Genomic DNA, 24716 nt, shown 5'->3' on the forward strand with positions numbered 1-24716 from the left:
CGCCATTTTGTCTCTCGGTTCTCTCAGGGCGGCCCATTCCACTCTTGGGTCTCTGTTTCTCTCTCCACACCTGTGGGCAGCAGGTGAGGTCAGTGCTCCTCCTGCCCAGCCCTGGCAGTGTGGGGCCAGCAGCCACGTGTTGCTCAGAGCAGGGCAGGGTGGGAGGGCAATGGTGGGCCCACGCAAGGAAGATCTGTGCAGCGCTGAGCTCTGAGGGCGCCAGCTCCTCTGCTGCCAGACACCAGTTTGGGACGGGTGGTCGTGCCAAAGGTTTCAGTGTTTTTAATTTATTCTGAATTCCAATCTTGTCTTTTTTCTCAGGAGATCTGATCCTGAGCAGGTGCTGACAGTTCCTTCGGCTGAGCTCGGGGCTCAGCTCCTGCCTCTGAGGAGAGGATAAATCGGTACAACAGGGCACTGCTGCTCCGCTGGTCAGGGTCTGTGGTGTTTTAAATCTTTAATTGCCTCTCTGATTGTCCTTTGATGTACATGCTCCCAGCTGACTCACTTGTGGTGTGAGGTATAGCGTTCAACAGCGTTGAAATGCTCTAGAGATGGGAACACTGACATGCCTTGGAGGGATAGCTGACTTGACTACATTAGCGAACATGAATTCTTCCATGTAATGGATGTAGGTTTGAGTGTCACGCTGCTGAGTGGTTTTTTATAAAGCAAATTTTAAGTAACTTTCTGCGGGAGTCTTTTTTTAGAGAAATCACTTCATAATCTCTGAGAACTGCTTATGTTCTATAAAGTAGAATCTGCCTGCTTTTCTAGCAGATAGATCATTGTGCCAACGACAGACGAAGTGCTTAGCAATTCTCACACAGGGTGCCAGGTGCACAGATACCAAATCCATTCAAGACTTGTGCTAAAAAGTTTGGAACAGACATCCCCTGAGAACATCAGCAGTTCCCCAGTATTTAAGGTTATTTAGATTTGGATGGCTTGATGGTTCCTTTTATATATATATAAAAAGTAGCATCTGACAACTGTTTGATAAATATCAGTAACATCTCTGAACATACATGGAACTGAAATAAAGAAAGGCTTTCAGGCAGGCTAACAAGTAACCACAGCCCAACTTTAGTATAAATGGAGAGGACTTGGGTAGCTCACAGGAATGCAAGGTTAAGTTGGCAGTCTGAAAATGTTTTAAAGTAGTTTAATGTTAAATAAAAAAATCTCAACGAAGATGGTTTTCAGTGCAACACTCATACTTCCGCCCGCATAAATGGCCTTCTATATAACGAGCTGCCTTAACAAGTACAGTTGGACTTCCCAGACAGGAGAAGGAAGGTAAATATTTTTCAGAGGCTTGTGCTAATGGAATTATTTAATGCTTTGAAAAAAATTACATTTGTGTGAAAAAAACAGATAGCAGTAAAATTTGTAACTATTCCTTAGCCAAGTGCAAACAATAAAGGATTGTCTTACTTCAGACAGCTTGAAATACTTTTTATTGAAAGCATGATATTTAGGCCAAAACATTTGTGTTAAAAATCTGTTATTCCTCCCATGAATAGTTTTAAATGATTTGTTTAGATCTTTTTTAAAATCTAAATTAATTTTCTCAAATTACAGATAAAGAATGGCTTATTCCAGTTCAACACGGGACTTTGTTGCCCTTTCAGATCTGCATCCAAATCTTGCTCGTCCTGTAAGTCTCAGTGACACAGTACTTTTGTTCTCAAGTGAAATTGTATATGACTGTATTATATTACTGCAAAATTATGTAATTGACGTGTATTTAGATACTAATAGCATTAGTATAATTGTTAGATATAAAGTACCTTACTTTCTTTGTGTATAAACCAGGAAAATGAAAATTGATGCTGTTGTTGTCCATAGTATGTGGATACCCCAACTATAGATATTGACTGGACAACTCAGTGTCTGAAAGAATCTGAGGCTTCTTTGTGATGTTTTAAATGGATGCAGAATTAGTAAAGCATGTACAGAGTCAGTATTATGCAGTCACAATACATCTGTAACCTACAATAGTCTTTCACCACAAGCTATGAACACAAGGCCCAGACCTGAAGTTCTTACTTGTGTGCTCAATCCCTCTGAGCTAACTAATGTAGTCCTTAATTACTCACACAAAACTCTTGTTGAATGGCATGGTGTTTTAACGGGATAAAAATCTCACAATTACATCTCAGATAGGACTGTTTCTGTTTGTTTAGGACAAAAAGCAGGTTTTGCGGTTGTCAGGCTATTAAAGGAGCTAAAAACTTTGCTTGTGGGAGTACAGAAGTGTAGGATGAACCATAAAGTAAACTTGGCAAACAGCAGAGGTTGGTACTTGGTAGTTTCATGCAGATGTTTGAATGTCTGTATGATTTTCTTTTGTTTGTTTGTTCCTGACACAAATGAGAACAATCTTCCCAGGAGCAAGAGCTGAACAAAGGAGTGTGCTGTGTAACTCATTCGTTTTCTCTTTTGGATTACAGATGGTTGAATTACAACTAGAAAGTCTGGGGACCCATTTTTTAAAATTCTTTTCTATCCACAATCATGTTTTAAAACAGGAGGGAGAAGGCTACAGTGCTCCCTCTGCAATGTCTCCCACCCTTTGCTCTGTCTAGCCCACTAGTTATAATGTCTGTTGAGCATTTGATGCTGCAGGAAGCTGATGCCTGGAGAATAAAACAGAGAAGCTGCACTTCCACGTGGATACCAGATACAGCTGCATCTCTCCATGCAGCAAGAAGTAGATGTGTGCTTACAGAACTGTACGTCCAATAGGAGATCTGACGTGTTGTGAAAAGCTGAAAATGAGCTTTCCTATTCCCACAGCTTTTTATTTGGAGGGGGACAATTTAGCCCTTTGTTCCTTTTAAGAAGAGCAATAGTGTTCATTAGACAAATGAAACAGAAATCAGAGAAGAGAGATGAACAAGGGAAGAGAGTTGTGGATGCTCTCGCAGTGGCACTGTGTGCTCTTTTCAACTTATTAGAAACTCCTCCAACAAAATTAATTTAGTCTGTCACTCACCAGTACTACCAAATACAGGGATTCACTGACTTGGTTAAAAGCTTTTATCTGTACAAATAAGACCAATATTGAGTATTGCAATTAGCAAACGTGCAGGAAATAGAGCATTTTTAGTAACGTAGCTTACCAGTATCTTAAGATAGACTGATCAGTATGTATCTAAATCCTATAATTTTTTACTTTGCAGCTTGTTTTTTAAAAGTAAAATAGATGGAGCTGTAAGAAACTTGCAGTGTTGTAATGCTGTGGTGTCACGATTTGGTCGAGCAGCCTCAAGCACTGCCCTGCCAAAAAAGGCAGCATGCCCTACTCCTTAGTGCCAGGCATGTTCCACTCCTCCTCTTTTGGCAAAAGCAATGCTTGTACAGTTGCACAATAAATTGATCAGGGAAATGATCTCTGGAAGTTTTTATGCCCTCTTGCACCCTCCTTTCCCTCAATAGCTTTCAGCCAGATCACTTCCTTTTGTTAGCTTGCTTGGCAGGCTTTGTACTAGTAAGAGAACGATGAATGTATTTATATACAGTGGAGACCTCTTTTGGAAACTGCAGATTTACATGAGCATAGTTTGTGTGGAAAGTCATCCTAAACATCAGTTCTTCACACCAGCAGTGTGATGGAGTGTGTACTGTAGTCAGATTTAACTGAATTTTTTATTTTTATTTTTTTAAGAAGCAAATCCAAAAATAGAAAAGTAAAATTCTAATCTAAATCACCTTGTCTTGTAGATAGATAGAAAATATTCATTACAGAAAGGCTGGGAGAACTAGGATGTTACACAGTTAATGGCTGCATCCTTCTAATGAGTTTGTGTCCATCAGGATGGGATAACACAGTGACCTTGCTCCATCTAGTGATTCAAAGTACACAGGGATCACGAGACGAGATTTTTGAGTGCACATGGGTGTTGTATGTTTGTAGTCAGTCAGATTGCAGTGTTTTATGAATAGATGCAAAATTCAGTGCGTTGTTGCTTATTAAATTGCTGGACTGCCCCATGCTAATTGACTGCTGTGGTTCCACTGTTGGGATGAGGAAGTTGTGGAGTACAGCAGGTAAGTTCACGTGTGTGCTGTAAAGAGATGTGGTGCACTTAATGGTTTCATTCCTTTCATTCCATTCATCCCTTTTGGAGTTTATGGCAATTAGGGTAATCTGCTGAGAAATAAATGTAGTGCTAGTTTATGAAACTTAGTGGAAGATAGCTCTGTAGCCTCAGGGCCTTTTGTCTTTCCACCTCTCTTTTTGCTGTATTATGATGACATTCTCCTCTTCTAGTCTTCGCTACCAGACAAAGTTCCCAGAAGCACTTCTGTGCTCTTTTCTCACAGATAATATATATTATTGTATATTATTCCACAATATTCTACATCAACATACTATAAAATGTGGTATTTCTTAATCATTACTAAAAAAAGTCTGAAACTACTGCTTGTCATGCTTTTCTGGGCCACTCACTGTGTTTTTACCTGTGTTCAACACAGTAAGTTGTTCACAGCTCAGGACATCTTGTTGTGTGAGTGTTCCTAGCAGTTTTTTCTACAGTTGAGACTGGGCTGCTTTATCATAATAAACAAAAGTTTAGCAAAGCAGACTAAGATGAATTTTGTTTTTGTAATCAAAAAACGTTTATTGCCTGAGGTCTCACTGTGGTAATTTGAAAGGCACAAAGCACTGTAGAAATGTATGTTGTTAAGATGAGGATGGCATAAATGGCCATCCCTGTGGGTGTGCAAGCGTGCATCTCTGTGGTGACAGCAGGGATAACAGTGGGTGCTTAACTGTGAAATAAACTCTGTCCAGCCTTTTCGTAGTGGATTTAAGGAGATATGAGGCCTCTGCACAAAACAACAATATTACTGCCTACCTGAGGAGATGATACCACAAGCAGGCAGAATTATGAATGTTTTCGGGTGAACTTTTGTCCACTCGTTGATTTACAAACAGAAACAGATGTAGTTCTTTTAATATCTTTAATCACGTTTTTTAAAGTAACATTGTATGTTTATGTTTTAGTCCTTTGTTCATGGGGTACTGTGGAATAAATAGATTAAAGTGATTACCAGTCAGAAATATGCTTATTATCATCAGCAGAGTACAAGTCCATGAAATCTAATTCATCATATACATCTGTGTTTAATACTCTTATTCTATAATCTTTTTATTTTTTAGAATGTAATCGGTGTGGTTATTGGAAAAACAGATGTCAGAAGCTTTCCAGACAGAAAAAGTAGAGTCTTTTAAAACCTTTTTTACTTCATTTTGTTATGTGGTATACTTCGGCATGTCTGACTGAAATCGATATTTAAATGATAAACAGACCTCTGAGTCTAAAGTGTATAGAATAGAAATGCCCTCCCAAAATTGTGGGGGGTGGGAAGCAAGAGGAAAGGGAGCAGTATTAGTTTGGCTAAACGGTATCAATTAGAATCCATACTGAAAAACTCCAGCGTGGAAGTATTTCAGGGTCTGAAGAAGACAGTATCAAACTGAACACACTGCTACCATGAATACTGCTGGTGCTGATTATGGTTTGTTCCTCTCCATTCTCCCAGAGAAATGCTGAGGGCCTTTCTTAAGGAGTGAAGCAAATAATTTATGGTCTGAGCAATGCCAAATCAATATTATTGTATATTCATAAAGAAAAAAAATGGGAATAATACACCGATAATACACAGTTAATTGGATAATGAAACAATGTACCTACAGCTTGGGGACAGACTCTGCTAGGAAGCATCTGGCTGCAGCTATTCCAGCTCTGTGCAGAGTGCTCAGTTATTCTCCCCGTATTGCCACTGTGCTGAGCCAGCCTGCTGTCTGTCGCTTGGCTCTCACACGTGGGCACAGCCCTCTGCAGGCTGCCTGCCCACCAGAATAAGTTTGTTAGTACATACACTTACAGTCTTGCCCAATAATGTGTGTCAACACCTAGGATGACTGCTTTGGATCTAGCGACCTACAGTTCTTTGGTTGCTCTTGCATTAGATTGTTAAGCTTCTGTGGTGCTGTTAAGTGATACTCGGATGTGGGCACTCAGGTACCACTGTAGGGACGGCAGCCTATTGCAATCCTCCATGTGTTTACCGACAAGTCTGCTGACCTCTAGTGGTATTCGCCACATTGCTGATAGTGGTTCTCCGACAGAATCTAGCAAAACCCTGTAGCAATAGTTTTTGTACACACATTCTAGAATCGAGTCTAGTTGAAACCAAGGTGTGCCAGTGAATGCTAACAGTAGTGTTTGTTTTTGCAGACATTGGGTCTGAAAGATACACATTCAGTTTCACTATTCGTGATTCACCATCTCATTTTGTTAATGTCAATTCTTGGGGCAGAGAAGAATATATCCGATCGCTTTCAGAAAGCTTCAGAGTTGGTGACTGTGGTAAGTTGGAGTTTATTCTTAACATGTTTCTGTTTGAATGTGTTTTTGTTTTTTTTCCCCAGTAAACCAGTATTATGTATTTGTGGTTTTACTATATTTTCCTCAGAGGAGATGGAAAGCAGTTTAATTGGAAACAAATTGTTCAGTTACGTTCAGTATGAAGAGGAGTGAAATAAGATCTCCAAGTTTTAAATTCAAAACCAGTAAATGTGTCAACAAAAAGACCAAATACAAACCCACTGAATGCAGCCACCCACATCTCACCTACGGTTAAATGGATCTAAATTCTTACATTACATGATTATAAATTATGAAAAATAATCTCTGCAAAGTAGTTCAGTGTTTTTCTTTGCCTTCATTACTCATAGGTATTAATATGATTGTTCATTAAAAAAACCAACAAACAAACACAAGAAAAACCTTCAATTTATTTACAGTCTGTGCTTTTATATCATTAATAAAAAGACTGCTGGCCACAGTGCAGTGTTTGGATAAAAGCTGTGACTATGAAGACTGTGCACACAGCAAATTTTAGTCATTTTGTTTCCATTAAATGCCTTGAGGACTCCTGTGGGACTCTGGCTATAATGCAAGCTGTATGGCCAGATAATGTTTTCAGAATGGAAGCATTTAACAGAAGCTGCTGCACATGCATGTTCTTTTCCATATCCTACCTGGGAAACAATTCTATTCTTAAAGTTCCTTCTCTTCTCATGCATTCGCATTCAGTGTTTTAACTGAACTCACTGCTGTTTGATTGCAGTTACAATTGAAAATCCTTTAGTCCAGTCAAAGGAAGGAGAAAAGGAAGAAAAATTCAACCCTGTAACTCCGAGGTAAATGTACAGTGTAGACTGGTAGCTCTTTCCAGAAGGATCAGTTCCTTTCAGTGCCAGCTCACTGCAGCAGCTGGCTATTGGTAGAAGCAGCGGTCAAATAATCTCAAATTAAAACATATTTTCCATTGCACACATTTTAATTTTTATTACAGCTTTGCTGTGAAATAATAAAAATAATAAAGATATTGCTAAAGTCATAGGTGAATTTCTTTTGAAAACCTGCTACCAAATCCAGTCTGACTGCAGTAGTCTCACTATGTCGCAATGCCAATTACCTGCATTACAGCCATTTCAGAACTTATTTCATTTTCCTTTATTGATAGGAACTGAAAGACTTAAAAATACATATTCTACACTGCTATCTGGATTTCCAGTTCTATATAAGCATTCAGTACACAATCATAAATCTTCTGCAGGAGGAAAGGTCTACATTTATAGTTAAAAATTACTGAAATGTTGAAATATGTATCCATCTTTAAGGAAAATGATTTTTCCCCATGAATTGAATCATCATTCTAGACTGTTAATGAATTGGTTAAGTGAAATGTTAATTGATGTTTGTTTTGTGTGCATGTGTGTGTTGCCTACTATGTAGCTGCTACAAATTACTGATCAGTGAAAATCATTCAGTTGTCAAAACCTCTTCATGCTACGAAATGGACACCAAGCTACTTTCTCTGCTGCACCTGCCTGTCAAGGACCCCCAGGATTATTATTCACTGGGTGACATCACTGCAAATGGGCAGAGCCTTGATGGAAGAATTCTTAATGTGCTTGCAGCTGTAATGTCAGTAAGTCAAGGCGCCATCAGAGACTGGTGCTTTTCTTCTTAGCAGGGGTAACTGCACTGCCTTCATGTGAGTACTGATTTTTGGACTCAGGCAGTGGGATCACTGCTGTTTAGGTTGGCAGTGATTTCAACTGATCTGAAGTCTGAGCTACTTGAAGTTTCCATCTGCAACACAACGGAGGAAATGAAGGGAATGGAAATGTTCTAAATAGTCTTTTTGAAATCATGCATGTGAAAGCAGTAGATAACTTGCAAATATATAAACTGCTGATTTTTATAAAGTAAAATGTGTCTCTTTATCTTGAAATTACTTTTAAATTAAAATTACTACTGTTAGTATACATAATTTTATAACAACCTATACCTATAGGTGGATAGGTTTTATTTAGTTGTGTATAGTTCCTCCCTCCCCCCACTTTTAAAGTCATCTGTTAAGTTTTAAGTTATCACCTTATACTCCTAAACACTGAGAGTGTTACTTCTTACATATTGCTCCTCTGTCTTTTTAAAGGTTGGTGAGCCAAAGTATTTTATAACTTCAGACAAAAGGAAAGGTCAGAGGTGTGAAGTAAAGCTCTACGATGAAACAGAGATGTCCTTTCCAATAATATGGTAAAATGTGTTTTAATTTACTAAAATACATTCATGCAAGAGCGGGTAAAGAATTAAATGCATGCTGCTTATGATACTGTCTTAAATGCTTTGTTATTTGTGTGGTAATGAGGCAGCAATAGACACTAAATAGAGACTTTAAAAAGTCTCCGTAGAGTAACCCTACATGTCTAGTTGTGTGACTTACAGACTGCTAGCTAACAGATGGCAAAATGAAGCTTAGTTCCAAATTGCTGTATTTTTTTTAATTCAGAATTTTGCACTTGTCCAGGACGTGGCATTTAAAGGTTCATTCACTTCTACCACAAACTAGTGAGGGGAGGAAAAAAAAAAAAAGGAATATCCTTCATTTCTAAAGCCAAACAGGATTTAGAAGTGCAGAGGAGATAGGTGTGGTTTTTAGGAGTCCTTTAGGAGTCCTTTTTTAGGAGCAGTGAACGACATGATAGTGAAGACATTTCAGAGGCCATCGGTGAAGAGTTGGCTCAGCAATGCCAGGTGAAAAGTAAAGAGCTGAAATCCTTCTGTAATTAATTAAAAACAGAACAAAGCTGTGCTTTGCCAGTACTCTTGCCATCCAAACTTAAGAGGAATTGCATGACATTTTATCAAGGGACCTAAACATTAAATCATCATTGTTGAGGGCTACTACTGACCTCATCTAGTCTTATTCACAATTTACAAGGATTCCAGTGTTGGAAAGCTGGCTGAACATCTGCCCTAGTGATGTCAGCAAACAACTTGTTCCCAGAGCAGAAGCTCAGATGACAAGCAGCTACTTTCTCTCAGATTTGCTTTAGTTAGAAATTACTTGATGCTCAGCTTTGAAATAATGCAGTATTTTTCCAGGTGTGATGTTTATTCTGAACAGTCTAACAGCCCTTTATTTTATCTTATTTGGCATGGGATTAAACAGGGACTGTATTGGGCCATACTTAAAGCATCCTGGCTGGCTGTGAACTAAATGCATGTGGATAAACAGAGTATTTCATTTTGTTTGCATGTGCATGTAATGAGGGAATTGTTCTCTTTGAGCAATTTAGTTATAACTGTATTATTTAGTAGTTTTGTACTTAAAAGCACTGGTGCTTTTTCAGAAACGTTCTGACACATTAACTTCTTTTGGTTTAGTTGGGATAATGAATCTATCCAGCTTGCACAGAGTTGGATCCCACGAGAAACAGGTATAATTTTCTGGTTTTCCCTGGTGTTTTTTTTCCTTCTGTAATTCCTAATGCAATCTGTATTCAAAAGTAACAGACTTTTTATTTTATGCCCAGTAATATTTGCATCAGATGTGAGAGTAAATTTTGACAAATTCAGGAACTGTATGACTGCAACTGTGATATCAAAGACCATTATTACAACTAATCCAGGTGAGAGCTGTTGACATATCATTCTAATATTAGTAATCACTACAGATAAGAAAGCATGAATGAATTTGTTGGAGGTCTGATTTCTACCAGTTTGCCTCAGAAAGCTTCCTGCTTCTTGTCTGTCATATAGTGACCAAGCTTTTGGCTTCCACAATACTATTATGTGTCTGTCTGTCTGTCTATCTAATCTAAGCAGCCTTCATACATTCCACTGTATGAATGAAGCACACATTCTACTGCTAAATAGTTAAAAGAAAACAAGAGAAATGCATTTCTTGGCCAATTCCAAGAGGCATGCTGTTGGTTCTACCTGAACTAAAAAAAGTTGTACAATTTTTGATCTATCTGTATATTACATACATTTATTACTTAAAAATGAATATTTTTTTTTCTTTTTTTTCTTTCTTTTTTTTTTTTCCCCCAAGAAACTGCAGAAGCAAATATTCTCTTCAGCTTCATGAGAGAGAGTGCACAATCAGGAGCTTTGCATGATAAAATGGAGGAGCAGTCGAAAGAGTCCATTAACTGTAAGTGTGGATCCAAACACTGATTTTATGAAACTAGATAAAGTCGTTTCATGGTGCAGCTCAAATTTCAAGCTCATACTCTTTTTAGAAAGTAAGCCATAGCCTGGCTGCATACTTCAAGTCTGGAATGTTAACAGGGCTGTTCCTTAAGTTATCACTTACGTATCTCCACGCTTAGTGACTATGCAAGTGTGAGGCCTGACATGCTCTTTCTGGCTTAAGTAAGAAAAACTGCAAGTTTTGGTCAAAAACTCATTTTGAGGAGATACAAATATTAAGTATGAGATTTTCTTGATTTTACTCTTTTTTTTCCCTTTTTTTCCCTCCCACAATGATGAGCCTTCTCCAAAAGGAAGACGTGCACTGCTTTTCTGATGCTTTTGATCATCTCTTCTTAAGGTCCTTTTCATGTTGCTGCTCTTCTGTGTTGTTTCTTCTTAGACTCACATGTCTTTTAAATTTGTAGTGGAGACTATAGTTGATGTTTATACTGTGAAGCAGCTGAAAGAAAAAGCTTTACAGAGCGATGGAAAACCTGAACCAGTGTTTGGCATTATTTATGGTTACATTTCCATGCTGGACATTGATGATAATGTATCTAAAGTTATTCGCAGCAGATGGTAAGCAACTGTTTCTTCTAAATTTGTGTTTTAGAATGTTTTTTTTCTTCTTCCCCTGACCCAAATTAGATAGAACGGTATTTAGTCTAGTTCTGGACAAAAAATAAAGCTGCTCTAGCAGTTGGCATCTGAATTTCTGTTGCATAGAATTTACAGCATCGGCAAGGAAGAGGAGCTGGCTTTATGAAGGACTTTCTGGTCCTGGAGGAAGGAAAGAGAAAGAGGTTGTTTTTTTTCTCACACGGACTTGAAAGTGTAGATGATGATTTGATCTATTTATTTTTTTAAGAGTCTCTTGGGAAATCTCAGCCTAAAGAACAGGCTCGAGCAAGAAGGACTTGCATGCACTAATTACCTTTCTGTGTTTCAGCTCAGTGTGCCGTTTTGTGGTGAATGAAACATCAAACACGTGCAGCTTCTGTGGTGACATCTCTCCAGATTCAAAGTCAACCTTTGTGAGCTTTGACATCCTTGTTGATCTGACAGATCATACAGGCACTCTTTATTCTTGTTACCTCTCTGACTGCATAGCTGAGAAAACCTTAGGCTGCACTGTAAGTAGAAATAAATGAGGTTGTTCTTATCTTGCTCCACAGCTCAGATGAAATGAATCTTACAAATACCTCTAACTGTTCTTTATATGTGCAAGTTCTTCATATACATGTCAGTAAAAACGTAGAAGTCATTGGGTGCTGATAAGAAACTTGTTAAATGTAAGAGTGATGAATACCCTACTCAGAATATTACTTTAATTGATCAACACTTCCCAGAGAAGATGGTTGCAATCCCCTGCAACTCACTGTGATTTATCTGTTATGTACATGTATCAAAGACTGTGTTAAAATTGAAAAGTACAGCTTAAAAATGCACTAAATCCTCTTTTCATCATCATTTTATTGCGGAGATGTTACAGCTATGTGCTGAAGTGTGCTGTGATGTCATGTTATTAACAGGTCCAGGAGTTCCTCACTCTACCAGAAGACAAGAGGACTGCATTGAAATGGCAACTTCTTCTAGAACGGAGCAAGATTTATTTTAAAGTTGGTATCTAATGGAAAACAGCTACTGTTGTAAATTATTATTAGGTAGTATGTTTAATACTGAAAAATTCCATGTCAATTCTGCTGAATTTTTCAAAATAAGCATCAGTTTTTGTACATATTTGGAATATTCCAATATGCCTTACACTATATTGGATTCCTTTTTTTCACAGAACTGCCTATTTTAGGATAACCCTAAGCTGATTCCCTGTTTTAAAACTTCCTCTTCTTAGCAAAACTGTTCTTACTCTTGAATCCACTTCACCCTCTGCTTCTGCTTTCAGGAAAGCATTTTACTTTGGTACTAAGAGATACTTAACATAATATCTGTTCATTGATACAGCAGTAAAAACAAAGTCCTTTATTCATTTTTGCAGATTACCTTGTCACCCAATTGGAGAACTGGTCTGAAAGCAAATATACTCTCGTGCAAACTAGCGAATCCTATAGAAGCAAGTCAGAGCCTGCTGGGAAAGAAGCTGCAGCACATGGCTTGGTAACAGCTGGGAAAAGGCCATCTATTCAGTATATTTTTAGAGGTAGAAGGTTGTTGTCATCGTATTTTGCCAAGGAATATGCATTACTACTTGTTGTAATTGGGCTTCTGTGGTGTTTTTAAGATGATTGTACTTGGAAAAGTGTAGCAGGTCCACAGCCTAAAAGTTAGTTCTACTGAATTCAACCCTTTAGAAGGGAGGTGGAAGCCTTCTTCGCTCAGTTTGGGAACTATGGGAAAGTTTTGAAAAATCAGAAATGACAATGAGTACCAGACAGATCTCTTGAACTTTATTGTTTGACTGCTGTGCTACTTCTGTGTTACTGAAGTAAATAAAGGCCCACTTTCAAATACTGATGCGTTTGTAGTGTATGTTGGTGAGTCCAAACACAAAGCTTTTGGCAACTGCAGAGGCATGCAAGGGAAATAGCAAATATTTTTGCAAATCTCTTTTCTCCAGGGCAGACTAAGTTTTCTTAGAACAAAGTAATCAGTTAGCAGGGACGTCTGACAATCAGATACTCAGGCTAAGACTGTAGGTGGCAGACATGACAAGATTCGTCTCCAGCATAGACGTTCTTGGCTGAACATAAAGAACCCAGGTGTGTACATTTTCCCATTCTCCAGGGGTTGGTTTGTTTGTTAATCTATTTCTATATTAGTTGATTTCCAACAATTCTCACTTTCAAAGCATACAAGGGGCACTTTGACTTCTAAAAGCCAGGGGCTTGCTCTATTCAGATGTCATGGCTAAATGTTGTGTTTCAGCTGGCCTCAGTTCCTTAGGCCATAGTATTTATAATTATCAAACAGAGACCTTTTACATGTGCTTTTAAGCCACTCACTGAAGCTAAAAGGCAGCAATCTGCAGTGTACATGTTGGCAGGATTAGTGCCTGGTGGAGGTGGTGTTGTGGGGGCATGCACAACTGTTGTGCCTTAGGATATCTTCAAAAGAAATGTGAAAAGCAGCTACATCCTTCTTTAAGCACACTGCCTCGAAGCTCATATAATTGCAAAATATAACCCTAAATCTTGGAAATAAAGCCACTGAAATGAGCCCCTCCCAACATGTGAATCTGTTGTACAACTTTCAAAATGGTGGCCTACTGTAAAAATTACAGTTAAAACCACCAAATATCTACAGTTTTAGTCTGAAATGATAAAAACATATGCAGCATTTTCCAGACTCCTTTCTCACAGGCTTTCTTGTGTCTCATTACAGTTCTTTCCTACTGCAGCTCCCAGTGACGACAAGGAGCCAACGCTGGCCGCCGCAGCCAGGAGTGAGCACCTCTCACTGCTGCCTGATCACCCAGGAGAGCCCCTGCAGCACCCCAAGCTGGAAAGACCCCACACCAACAGTCACCAGAGCACATAGCTGCACACCCTGAGTGGATTCCAGTCCTCAGGTTAAACTTTTATTTTTCCACTTTATAAAGTGCATTCTTGCCACTTTATTGCACCCGTGCAAGGAATCCAAGTGTGGGTGGGACATAGAAGCCGGACAGCTGCAGGCCTTACCACAGATCACTTTCTGTACATCACCATTTTAATACTTCAGTTCTTATGTTTATTTTGAGACAGGACATTGGCAAAGCTCAAAGCGTGAACAGAACAGAAGAGCACACAGCGATAGTCCTGCTGCCGTATTTCCTACTGTTCTTATTTCCCCAGCACAGCTGAATACAAAGTTCCAAGGTACAGTTTAGGTATCAACCAGCTGCCTCAGGCTGGGTTGGACTCTTGGACTAATCTCAGCTTTACAGCCTCTCTGGAGGCCAAAGTGGAAATGGGGTTGTTTTAGCCACAGGTCTTCATGAGCTACAGCACAGCTTTGATAACCAGGAGTCCAGGAGATGCTCAGGCCATGTAAATTTAACACACAGGACAGTGGGTGCAGTGCATTTCTTTGTTCATGCAGCGCTCCCCAAAAGGCTCTTCCTCTGCAGACAGAGGTCCCAGCCCAGCTGCTGGTTAGGACCGACGTGTTTGCTGGGCCACCTTGAACCGCATGGACAGGATGTCACCTATCCCTGCCTCTATCTCATCATTTTCTTCTACAGACCCGACTCCGCTGGGAGATCCTGTCAGAATCAAATCTCCTTCTTCCAGGGTGATGATTTCACTGATGTAGCTGATCAGGTGCGGAATAGAGAAGATCATGTTGGAGGTCTCTCCCTCCTGCCTCAACTGTCCATTCACCTTGAGCCAGATCTTCAGCTTGTGAGGGTCTGGGATCTTCTCCTTGGGCACAAATTCACTGACCGGGCACGATGTGCTGAAGGCCTTAGCCAAGGTCCAGGGCAAACCCTTCTTTTTGCACTCTTTCTGCGTGTCCCTAGCGGTCATGTCCAGGCACAGGGCATAGCCTGCCACGTGCTCCATAGCAGCCTCCTGGGACACGGCCCGGGTTCTCTTCCCGATCACCACCCCCAGCTCCACTTCGTGGTGCAGGTCGGTGCAGTAGTAGGGCCGCAGGATGGGCGAGCCTTCCCGCAGGTAAGCCGAAGAGGGCTTGAGGAAGAAGAGGGGCTCGGCGGGCAGCGCGTTCCCCAACTCCTTGGCGTGCTCGGCGTAGTTGCGCCCCACGCAGACGATATTCTTGCCCCACTCCCAGAAGCGTGCCAGGGGCCTGGAGGAAGCCATCAGCCCCGCCGCTCTCCTTCTCCGGGTGCCCTTGGGCCGCCCTTGCTGTACCGGAGGCACAAACCCCGCCGAGCTCCGCGCTCCTCCTCTGGCCCCGCTCTCCTTCCTTCCGTCCTTCCTTCCTTCCTGCTGCCTTTCGCTCCCTCCCCCAGCACAGGCGTGAGCCTCCTTACCCAGCCCCTTTGAGCCGGGTTAGCGAATCGCTTGGCTGTAAAAAAAAAAAAAAAAAAAAAAAAAAAAAAAAAAAAAAAAAAATTAATTAAAAAACCCAATAATAATAAGCGAGGCCTGGGCGGACAGGGGGCGGGCGGCAGCTCAGCACCACCCCCGCTGCACTCCGGGCCGGGGCCGAGCGGGGTCGCCCGCCTCCCCCCTCCCCGGACCCTGCCGCTGGGCGGGGAGCGAAGGTAACCGGGGCCGGGCGGGGCGCGCCGCTGCCGAGCGCACCATGGTTGGCGGGGGCTGGCGGAGCCTCGGCACCGCCCTGGCTGCGCTGGGAGCCGGGGCCCTGCTCCGAGCCGGTACGTGGGGCGGGCGGAGCGCCTCGCCCGGCGCCCACCTGCTCCTACGGGGACGCGGAGGGGCTGCGGGGATTCGGTGTGGGCGGCCGGGGGGCTGGCGGCGCTCCGAGCAAAGCTGCGCAGTTTGCTGATGGTTTCTCTTCTTTCGCTGTTCAGGGGTGCGCCGTTTTAAGCTGACTCACAGCCCCAAGTAGGTCAGTGTCTGCTAAGCTGCAGCCTCGCGCTGTTGGTGGTGGTGGGGTTGGTTTTTTTGCGCTACTAGCGATGTGGGAGGATCCTGGAGGGTTGCTGGGCCGCCCGAGTGCTGCTGGTTGCTCTGGAGGATTGGGGGTTGAGGGATAAGGTGTCGAATTTTAACTGGGTTAGATGGGAAATCGAATTGGTAATGTAAGGAGAAAAAAAAAAGTGGAAAAAAAAATTCTAGGCTGTGCATTTACATCTGGGCCTGAATTCTGAAAGTGTCTCTTTGAATCAGAGCTCAGCCTAGCAGTGCCTCTGTATGTAAAACGTGGCCTTAATGAGCCAGAATTCATTGCAGCCGCTGTCAGCCTTGAAGCCCCTCTGCTACCTTGTCCCTGAGTGTGCTGACACGAGGAGCAGGCAGCTCAGAGTTGCTGTAGGCGGATGCACACCCTGCATGCGTTGCACTGAACCTGGCTGGGTGCTGCAGGCTGCCTGAGGGGCAGCAAGCAGGAGTTCCATAGGGTGCAGCTCACCTGGTGTCCAAACACATCTACGTGCAGGGTGTATAGAAAGCAAACGTGGTGTTTCTACTTGTGGGGCAGTGCAGAGATAAACACCTAGGAATGGGTGTGCAGTCAGTGTGTGTGACTGCCTCATTTGGAACAGGAATTTTCCTTTTTTTTTTTTTTTTGTAGTAAAACAGTAAAACAAAATACTATGAACAAAATGCACAAGGCAACCATTTTTCTGGAGGAACCTATTGCTTAGCTACCTGCTGCCTCCCTGCCTTCAGCCTCCTGCGTGTGTGCATTGCTGTGATAGCATTAACATTGCCCATCTGCAATTTCTGCCCCTCCAAGAGTCAGGCTGTGCTGGCAACCCATCCTGAACAGAGCTATGCGATCCAAAGGGCACTGCTGGGGACATGGAGCAAAACTGACTGGAAATGGAGCCAGTGGACCTTATAGTTTTGGACGGGCATGTGATCTTGACTTGCTGTCTGTGTTAGGTGCAGGGGTTGTGCGCTGCTGGGGAGCTGCCATGAGCAGAACTGGGTGTGAGCTGCTCGTAAGAGCAGCGCTGGGTGTGCGTGAGAGCTTTGGATCAGACTGAAGGGTGCAGCTCAGCTGCAGATGGGACTTGAGAATAGGTTTCATGTTGCACGGATGCTTTCTCATTCTTCTCTTGAAATCGCATTTTAGAAAACCATTTCCTTCTGTGGTGTAGTTTGTTTGTTTGTTATGCCAGAATTGTGAGTTAAACATGCTGAGAGACTTCAGGATTGTGGCCAAGGTTAGAAATGGTTCATAGGAAGAAGGCATTTGAAGTATGTGAGTAATTCCTTCAACTCGAAGTTAAGTTTCTGCTTTCTTGTGTTTTAATTTTCCTTTTCCAATTTGCATCTGGTACACAAACAGGCAACTTGTCCAAAGCAAAAGTGCTTTCAGTTAGGGAGAAACTGAGGAGCAATTGTTTGGGTTCTTTTCCTACCAAGCAATAGTAAGGGTTTGTTTTTTTTTGTCTTTTTTTTTTTTTTAATTATTATTTTTGGAAGTACACTTCTCCTCCAAAGGAACGTTTGGCAGGTATGGATGCTTCCTTCAGCACTACGTGCCCACTGTGTCAAACCCCCAGTGCATGCTTATGCTGTTGTGCTTAAGGATTCCTTTCAGCGTTGCATTTCATTTTACCTTCCCACAAAACAAGAGATCTGGTGGGTGCAGGAGGGGAGGATGTCCTGGGCAGGATCAGAGGGGCCTTGATGCATCTGCTGCGCGTGCGGCTCCAAGCTGTGCTCTCAGCTTTGCAGCACTGTGGTTGTGTCCCTGCAGTGCTCTGGGCTCATTGTGTTGGCTGGGTCACCCTGCCAGGCCCCTTTTCTCTTATCAGAGGTGAGCAGAGACTGCTTGGAGAGTGGGCCAGGCTGATTAGCAATGTGGTGACCTCTCCCTGAGCACCAAGTGTTGGAGCCTTAGGGTCAGCAGTGCAAAATGAGACAGGAGCTGAGCCAAACCAGTGCAGGCACCTTCAGTGCTGTGCTGTGGGTGTAAACTGACTTCTGTCATGGACTGCTGCCTCTTCTTCTGTATGGGCATGGACCCAGGGCTGTGTGGTCCCCAGCCATCAAAGGCATCATCCTCTTTGTTCCCTTTTCTTTATGGCAGAGCTTCTTGTGACTGCGTTGTTTCTTTAAGAACTTTGTATCTATGAGGAAAAGTGGGGGGAAAAGTGGAGCCCAAGTTATTTGCATCTGAAATCAGATTTGCTCCTTGGATTCTATTAAACATTTAACCAAAAGCAAATAGGGAAGCACTGCTGTTGCATCAAGGCAGCCCATCACAAGGAAGCTCCCTGCAGTGCACGCCTGCTATCTGGCTGGCTGTGCAGAGAGCCCATCTTCTCTCCACAGCACTGTGTAAGCTGTGATTTCCCCAATTAATGAACCAGATACTTCTGTTCTAGCAATGTTTGTATTTCTCCTCTTTTTTTTTTTTAATTCCTTTTGGTTGTGACATTTTGTGCTTTTTTTTTTCTTTTTTTTTTTTTTGCAAAGTCACTGTCCCAGGCTGACCTTTGTCCAACTGCTCTCTCTCTGTTCTGTTTTCCTGCCCCTTGAAATCTTCTCCCCGATCAAGGTACAGCACTTTGCCTGCATGTCCACACACCTGCTGGCAGTGTCCCGTCCCTCTCTGTGAAGCTGCAGAGCACCACGATCCTCCCACAGCCTGAATTTTGCTTTTGGTCTCCAGGTCCAGCGCGGGTACGAGCTGTCTTCCTGCACACAGAGCACGAGCAGAGGAAGTCAAAGACGGTCACACAAGCCAACATGAAGGTGGAGATACTTCCAGCGCTCACTGACAACTACATGTACCTCCTCATTGATGAGGAAACGAAGGAGGCTGCAATAGTGGACCCTGTGCAGCCCCAGAAGGTAACGCTGCCTGCTGTCCTGGGAGTGGGCGCTGCTAGAATACTTCCATGCTGCCACGTACACAAGAGAATTAGTCACAGGGTGACTCAGGCTTGGAGGAAAGTCAGGAAATATTAGCATCTCCTGTGTACTGACAAGGCTTCACAGGTGCTGAACTTCTGAGCTCAAACATCTTCTCCCTGCCTTCAGGAGCTGCTGACCTGATTTTGTTTTCCCTTTTAGTTTGTTTGTGTGCAGAAAAGAGGAAATAGGGCTGAGAGTTTAGTTGCAGCCCAGCTGGATCAGAGAGCTTGTGTCCTGAGGTGTAATGACTGCAAGATGAGGGATGAGTTCTCTGCATAGTCAGCAGGACGTTTGCATGGAGGTGTGGCTCTTAAACCTCGTAGCAGTTGCATACAGAGCAGGCAGCAGGTTGTTTAAGCGTTGTTTAAGGGAGTCCATGTGAGTTGTCATGTTCTTGATGTGCTCTGCGTCTGCAGGTTTTGGATGCAGTCAAAAAGCATGGCGTGAAGCTGACCAGTGTCCTGACCACACACCATCACTGGTAACTATCTGCTGTATTGGCATATCTGTGCAGTGTATATGGGTCCATGAGTGAACACACAGGGCTCCTTTGAAGTTGCTCATATCAAGATCTTAGAGCATATCCATGTGCTTGACTGGGCATGCTTAAGCTATGCCAACTGCTGTTTGTCTGCAGCCACTGAATAGCTCTGAGAAAGCATGGTCTGCTCCTTTTTTGTGCCAAAGCTCACCAGAGAGTGAAGTGCAGAGAAATCAGCATGAATTAGCTGAGTGCACAGCAAAGATGGGAAAGCTTGGGATCAAGCCAGACTTTCTTAAGAGCAATTCTTCCTGTGACCAGGTACATTCTGTAGGCTGCAAGTTCTCTGTGTTAATGCATTTAGGCTTTAAAATGATGACTTATTCCAGCTGGTCAGTGAAATAAGTGTATGTGTGGAGTGCAGAAGGCAGCACACTTGCAGTGAGTTGCTAGGACATGCCTCTAAAGCATAGTCAACAGTTGTGGGAGCATTAGCAGTTTGCACATTAACTCTGACAGAGACATAAAGCTTTAGCAGTTTTGCAGTGTTGAACCTGAGTACCTGAACTGCATCTATCCCAATTAGCCTGCTCTCTCAGTGTTGTGGTTAATGGGCATTCGGCTGCGATACTCTAAATTTGATATTTCCCAACTAGGTGTGAAATTGAGGGGAGCTGCAGAAGAGATGGTGACCAAGGTCCTATGCTGAAATCTTTCGTGAGCTTGCTGCTCTGCAGCCACCAGTACTTACTAACTGGCACTTAAAGAAACTATCTCTACTAGTGCTGATGTAGCACGCCCTCTGAATACAGTGTTAGATGTCTGCATACTGGGAGACTGATGATCATCTGGACATTACCATTGCAGTTGCAATCAATTTGTCTTCATCCTTTCCAAAATCCATTTTTCTGACCTTCCAGGGACCATGCTGGAGGAAATGAGAAGCTTGTAAAGCTGGAGACAGGATTGCGTGTGTATGGGGGAGACAGCAGAGTTGGAGCATTGACACAGAAAGTGTCTCACCTTACATCACTCAAGGTAAAGGGAGTGAGCTTCTGGATTTGGCTGGGGACATCTTCCATTTGTGTCACAGCTTTTTTATTTTTTCTTTTTAATGCCTCTCAAAAGTGGTTGGTGATTTAACTATATCTTTCCCCCTTTTCTAGCTCTGTGTACCATAACCCCTCTGTCTCCTTCTAGCTGGTGGTATTTTTTTGATGGTAGCATTGGTATTGCTCAGACACCTGTACTGCCAGGTACATGCTGGGTGTCTGTCTCACCTTGGATAGCTACCTTAAGCAGGGTAGTGAGAGCCACAGCATGAAAGCACAGGGCTTGTGTTCTGCTTACAGCCTGGTTAGCACTGAAGAATTGCAAGCGGTCCTTTCTGAATGAAGGCTGAAATACAGGCTGAAGAGAAAGTGGGCCAGCAGGGCGAGCTGCCTGCATTGCTTTTCCAGAGCTACAGTGGCAGAGCTTGCTGAAATGTCGCTGTTTGTTTGTAGATGAGCTGGCAGGTTGCATAAACTGCTGTGACATGTGCAGGCTGGTGTGAGTGGCACTGCTGGTCCTGCGGTGCCTCAGCCTCTCTAGGGCTGCTCAGCAGCAAAGAAGGGAGTGCAGAAAAACATGGGAAGATTTGCAAATTAAGGCTGTCAGGGAATGATCCTCGTGAATGTGTGTAATTCCTCCATTTTCCTGAGCTTCTTCCACTTCTGCCCCTCAGCTTCATTTTTGTTTGGAGCTTTTTACGCTTGATTAACTTTGTTTAGGATTTTGTGTTGCTCTGGATCTATTTGCTGTTGCTGCCGACCAGACGCTGAGTCACTCTGCATGCAAATGAAGGAATCTGGCAGTTCTCTTTATAACAACACCTGTTAGAGGAAACAGCACCCTTCCAAGTCCCTACCATAAAATTCTTGCACTGGACTCTCCCAAGAAAAGAGCTGATGTTTACTGGCCAGCTGCGTGAGAATTTGCCTGTAGGACTGCCAGGCCATTGTAATAAGTTGCAATTCTTTTCTAATGGTACAAATGCTACCAGACAATAGCCTAAGCTCTAGTCTTCTGCCTTCTTCTCAGGTGGGATCTCTTAATGTGAAATGCCTCTGTACGCCGTGTCACACTTCTGGACACATCTGTTATTATGTGACTAAGCCAAATAGCTCCGAGCCACCTGCAGTTTTTACAGGTGAGGAGTTGGGAGGTTACATCACTGGCAGTCTGTGTTGCAGAGAAATAAGCTCCCCCTCTGCCTGTGTGCTCCTGGCTCTGGATGGGCATTCATTCCTTATTACCAGTGCAGCTAGCCTGACTTCCACAGTGTGGCTGTGAACTGTGTCTGGCCCTGATGCCATGTCACACCTTGCTTGCAGGTGACACGCTGTTCGTGGCTGGCTGTGGGAAATTCTTCGAGGGAACCCCTGAGGAAATGTACAGAGCACTGATTGAGATCTTGGGCAGCTTAGATCCTGAAACGGTACGAAACTTTTGTGCTAGTAAGTTAACCTGTCAGAAGCTACTGCAGGCCTCAAGAGAACTGCCTTCCAAATAATGCTGTTGTTTGATGAGAACATCTCTCATGCACTGAAGGAATGCATGCTTACTGCCTTTGATGCTGAGTAGCTGGATTCCTTTGAGAATGAAATACGTACTCCAAATACATTTGTGTTTTACGAGGGAAGAGCAGAGAGTGCTTATTGAAACAAAGGCTGGGACAGAGATGGGACACCTGGGTTCTTTCATGAGGCTTACCTATAAGATGGCACATAGCTCCTGGCATTTTGCCTGCATCTGGTGTGTTCTGGCAGGATGGTTCTGTTCCTGCTGTGTATGATAACATTGATGGAACCCAGCAGTCTACCTTCATACCATGCGGGACTTTTTCTTCCTAGAGAGTTTACTGTGGTCATGAATACACTATCAACAACCTCAAATTTGCTCGACACGTTGAACCCAACAATGTCAGCATCCAGGAAAAGCTTGCTTGGGCCAAGGTGAGTATGTTCATCCTTTCCCTCAACCTGCTGGGTGCTGCTGGAGCCTCTCTGAGGAGGTAGAAAAAAGGGGACAGTGTGGAGAAAAAAGAGAAGCTGAGGAGAGGGAGTTGAGATGAGAGGTGACAGTACAGTTGTGTGATCGGGGGGACAATGTGCTGGAGAACAGGGTGGTGTGAGCAGCATAGCAAGCACAGTTTGCTTTTTGTGGAGATGTGACCCTTCTTGGGAATGTCTCGGTACCATTACAGGCTGAGGCTGAATTTCTCCCCCTCTAAGAGGATCAGCTTTGTCCCAGGACCTGTGACCCAGGTTTCTCAGTGCCTTGATCATGCCTGTCCAATGGTGTGGCTGAGGAGCAGATCAGGCAGTTAGATGGAATGCTTTACCCTTTGTAGCTCATACATAGGACATTTCTTGTACTCCAAAACATTCCTCATCAGGCAGAACTGTTTTCCTTGTTCTAGGCCAAATATGACAGTGGAGAGCCAACCATACCCTCCACCATTGCAGAAGAGTTTACGTACAACCCCTTCATGCGAGTGAGGTATGGACGTGTGGGAATGGCCCTTCTGAGTCTTGTTTGGAGGGGGGGATGTGGGGAAGGTGAGGAGAAAGAGCCATAAGTATGAGTTACTCTCCCAATTCACACATTCTGATGCTCTCAAGACCCTCCTTGAATGACCCTCTTGCATTCTAAAGGAAGTTGGGTAAAACACTTATCCTGGCAAAGGCTTGGTGCTGTGAAACGTGGGGAGTTGTGGTGAGCATCTCTGACCCAGGAGTTAGAACAAACCTTGCTGTGTGATAATATTCCTTCATCACACAGGACTTGGTAGATGGGTGTGGTATGATGCCACTCAAGGTGCAGGAGCTGATAAGCTCACGCCAAAGTCCTGAGTCTTTGGTCTTAAATGAAGCTTATCCCCATGATGCAGGCAAAATGTAGTAGCAGTGACTTCATGGCCAAGATTTTATCTTGCAGGCTTTGCATTTACCATTCTGGGTGTTCCCTCCTGGCAGGGAGAAGACAGTTCAGGAGCACGCTGGGGAGACCGACCCCATCCGCACCATGGGGGCCATCAGGAAAGAGAAGGACAACTTCCGTGTCCCGAAGGACTGAGCACTCTGCCTGTGTCACTTTATGGTCATCTAATAGTAACTTAGACTGTTCAGATGTTTCAGAAATCTGTCGTGGTTCAGACAGTCCTTATTTAGGTTCTAGTTTGTTTTAATTAAGGAAAAAAAAAAAAAAAAAGCACTTTGCCCTTGTTGAGATATTCTACAGCATATTTATATTATGATGAAGAATATTTATCCCTCTGCTGGCTCTCAAGCTGTCACACGTGTCACATGCAGCTCATTTTACAGGTGTTGGTACGCGGCTCAGGGCTGGAGTGGGGGTGGCACGGACCTTGAGACCTAGGAACAAATCCCTGCTGTTGCTGTGGGCACCTGATGGCAATGCAGACTGTGGCACTGGGGCTGTTTGAAGCGACCATTTAAAACAGGAATAAAATGCAGTAACTGCCGACTGAAATTTAAACTTTCCTTCCATGCTGCTGCTTATTCAAAGTGCCGCTTCTGGCTGCGTTAAACCTCTTCCCAGTGGCGTAAAGCTGAGGTAACTTTTCCATGCAGAGATTGCACTGTTGCTTCTGCCCTTTCTCTGTTAGCTGAAGCCTGCTTGCGTGCTCCTGAGGGTGAGCTGCACTTTACTTGTAGCCGTAGACAGAAAGGAAGGAGGGATTTGTCTGCTGGGAGGTTCCTGTGGGAGCAGCTGCAGTGTGCTGCTGTGGTTAATGCTTAACCTGCAGTGCTGTACTGAGCTCATTACCACCTGCATTCCACGCTGTGACCCTGGTCTAAAATGGCAGTGTGTGAGCAGGGTTTGGTGGAGCACCACTTCTTTATTTGTTTAAAAAAAAAAATAATGATTTTTAAATGTATTTCAGGAAGAAAAAAAAAAAAAAGGTACCTAAAATGTTACTGACTTCTTAAATTCTATGCTGCTACAACTAAGCATGACTGTACTGGTGGCTGAGGAAATAAACACAGCTGTGAACAGTGTGGCAGTCTGGAAAAGGTTCATCTCCAGCTTCTGCTCTTATTTCTTTGTACCAGCGATTCAAGTCAGCCAACTTCAAGCAGCTTTCTTCTAAATCCCAGTGTGGCACATTTGGGAACACGTGAGGCTTTATTCAAT

At 43.1% G+C, this 24716-nt stretch overlaps 3 protein-coding genes across 3 annotated transcripts; 2 read left to right on the forward strand and 1 right to left on the reverse strand.

The window, feature by feature from the left end:
- Nucleotides 1-1591: 1591 nt before the first annotated feature.
- Nucleotides 1592-12690, forward strand: MEIOB (meiosis specific with OB-fold; the record flags this gene model as incomplete). Its single annotated transcript, XM_079543109.1, has 13 exons — nucleotides 1592-1660; nucleotides 5174-5231; nucleotides 6255-6386; nucleotides 7150-7222; nucleotides 7821-8016; nucleotides 8527-8627; nucleotides 9759-9811; nucleotides 9908-10003; nucleotides 10429-10530; nucleotides 10997-11150; nucleotides 11521-11704; nucleotides 12104-12190; nucleotides 12568-12690. The coding sequence occupies 13 exons, from the start codon at nucleotides 1592-1594 to the stop codon at nucleotides 12688-12690; spliced, it is 1428 nt and encodes a 475-aa protein (XP_079399235.1).
- A 1972-nt stretch (nucleotides 12691-14662) lies between these two features.
- FAHD1 (fumarylacetoacetate hydrolase domain containing 1) lies at nucleotides 14663-15334 on the reverse strand (the record flags this gene model as incomplete). Its single annotated transcript, XM_079542824.1, has 1 exon — nucleotides 14663-15334. The coding sequence occupies one exon, from the start codon at nucleotides 15332-15334 to the stop codon at nucleotides 14663-14665; it is 672 nt and encodes a 223-aa protein (XP_079398950.1).
- Nucleotides 15335-18850: 3516 nt separating this feature from the next.
- On the forward strand, nucleotides 18851-23633 carry LOC306952126 (hydroxyacylglutathione hydrolase, mitochondrial; the record flags this gene model as incomplete). Its single annotated transcript, XM_079542775.1, has 8 exons — nucleotides 18851-18970; nucleotides 19450-19514; nucleotides 20435-20552; nucleotides 21597-21705; nucleotides 21890-21993; nucleotides 22409-22510; nucleotides 22978-23057; nucleotides 23534-23633. Exons 1-8 carry the CDS (start codon nucleotides 18866-18868, stop codon nucleotides 23631-23633), a joined length of 783 nt encoding a protein of 260 aa, XP_079398901.1. The 5' UTR covers nucleotides 18851-18865.
- Between the last annotated feature and the right edge of the window lie 1083 nt (nucleotides 23634-24716).

Source organism: Tetrao urogallus (assembly GCF_951394365.1).
Source record: "Tetrao urogallus genome assembly, chromosome: 15".
Taxonomy (NCBI): domain Eukaryota; kingdom Metazoa; phylum Chordata; class Aves; order Galliformes; family Phasianidae; genus Tetrao; species Tetrao urogallus.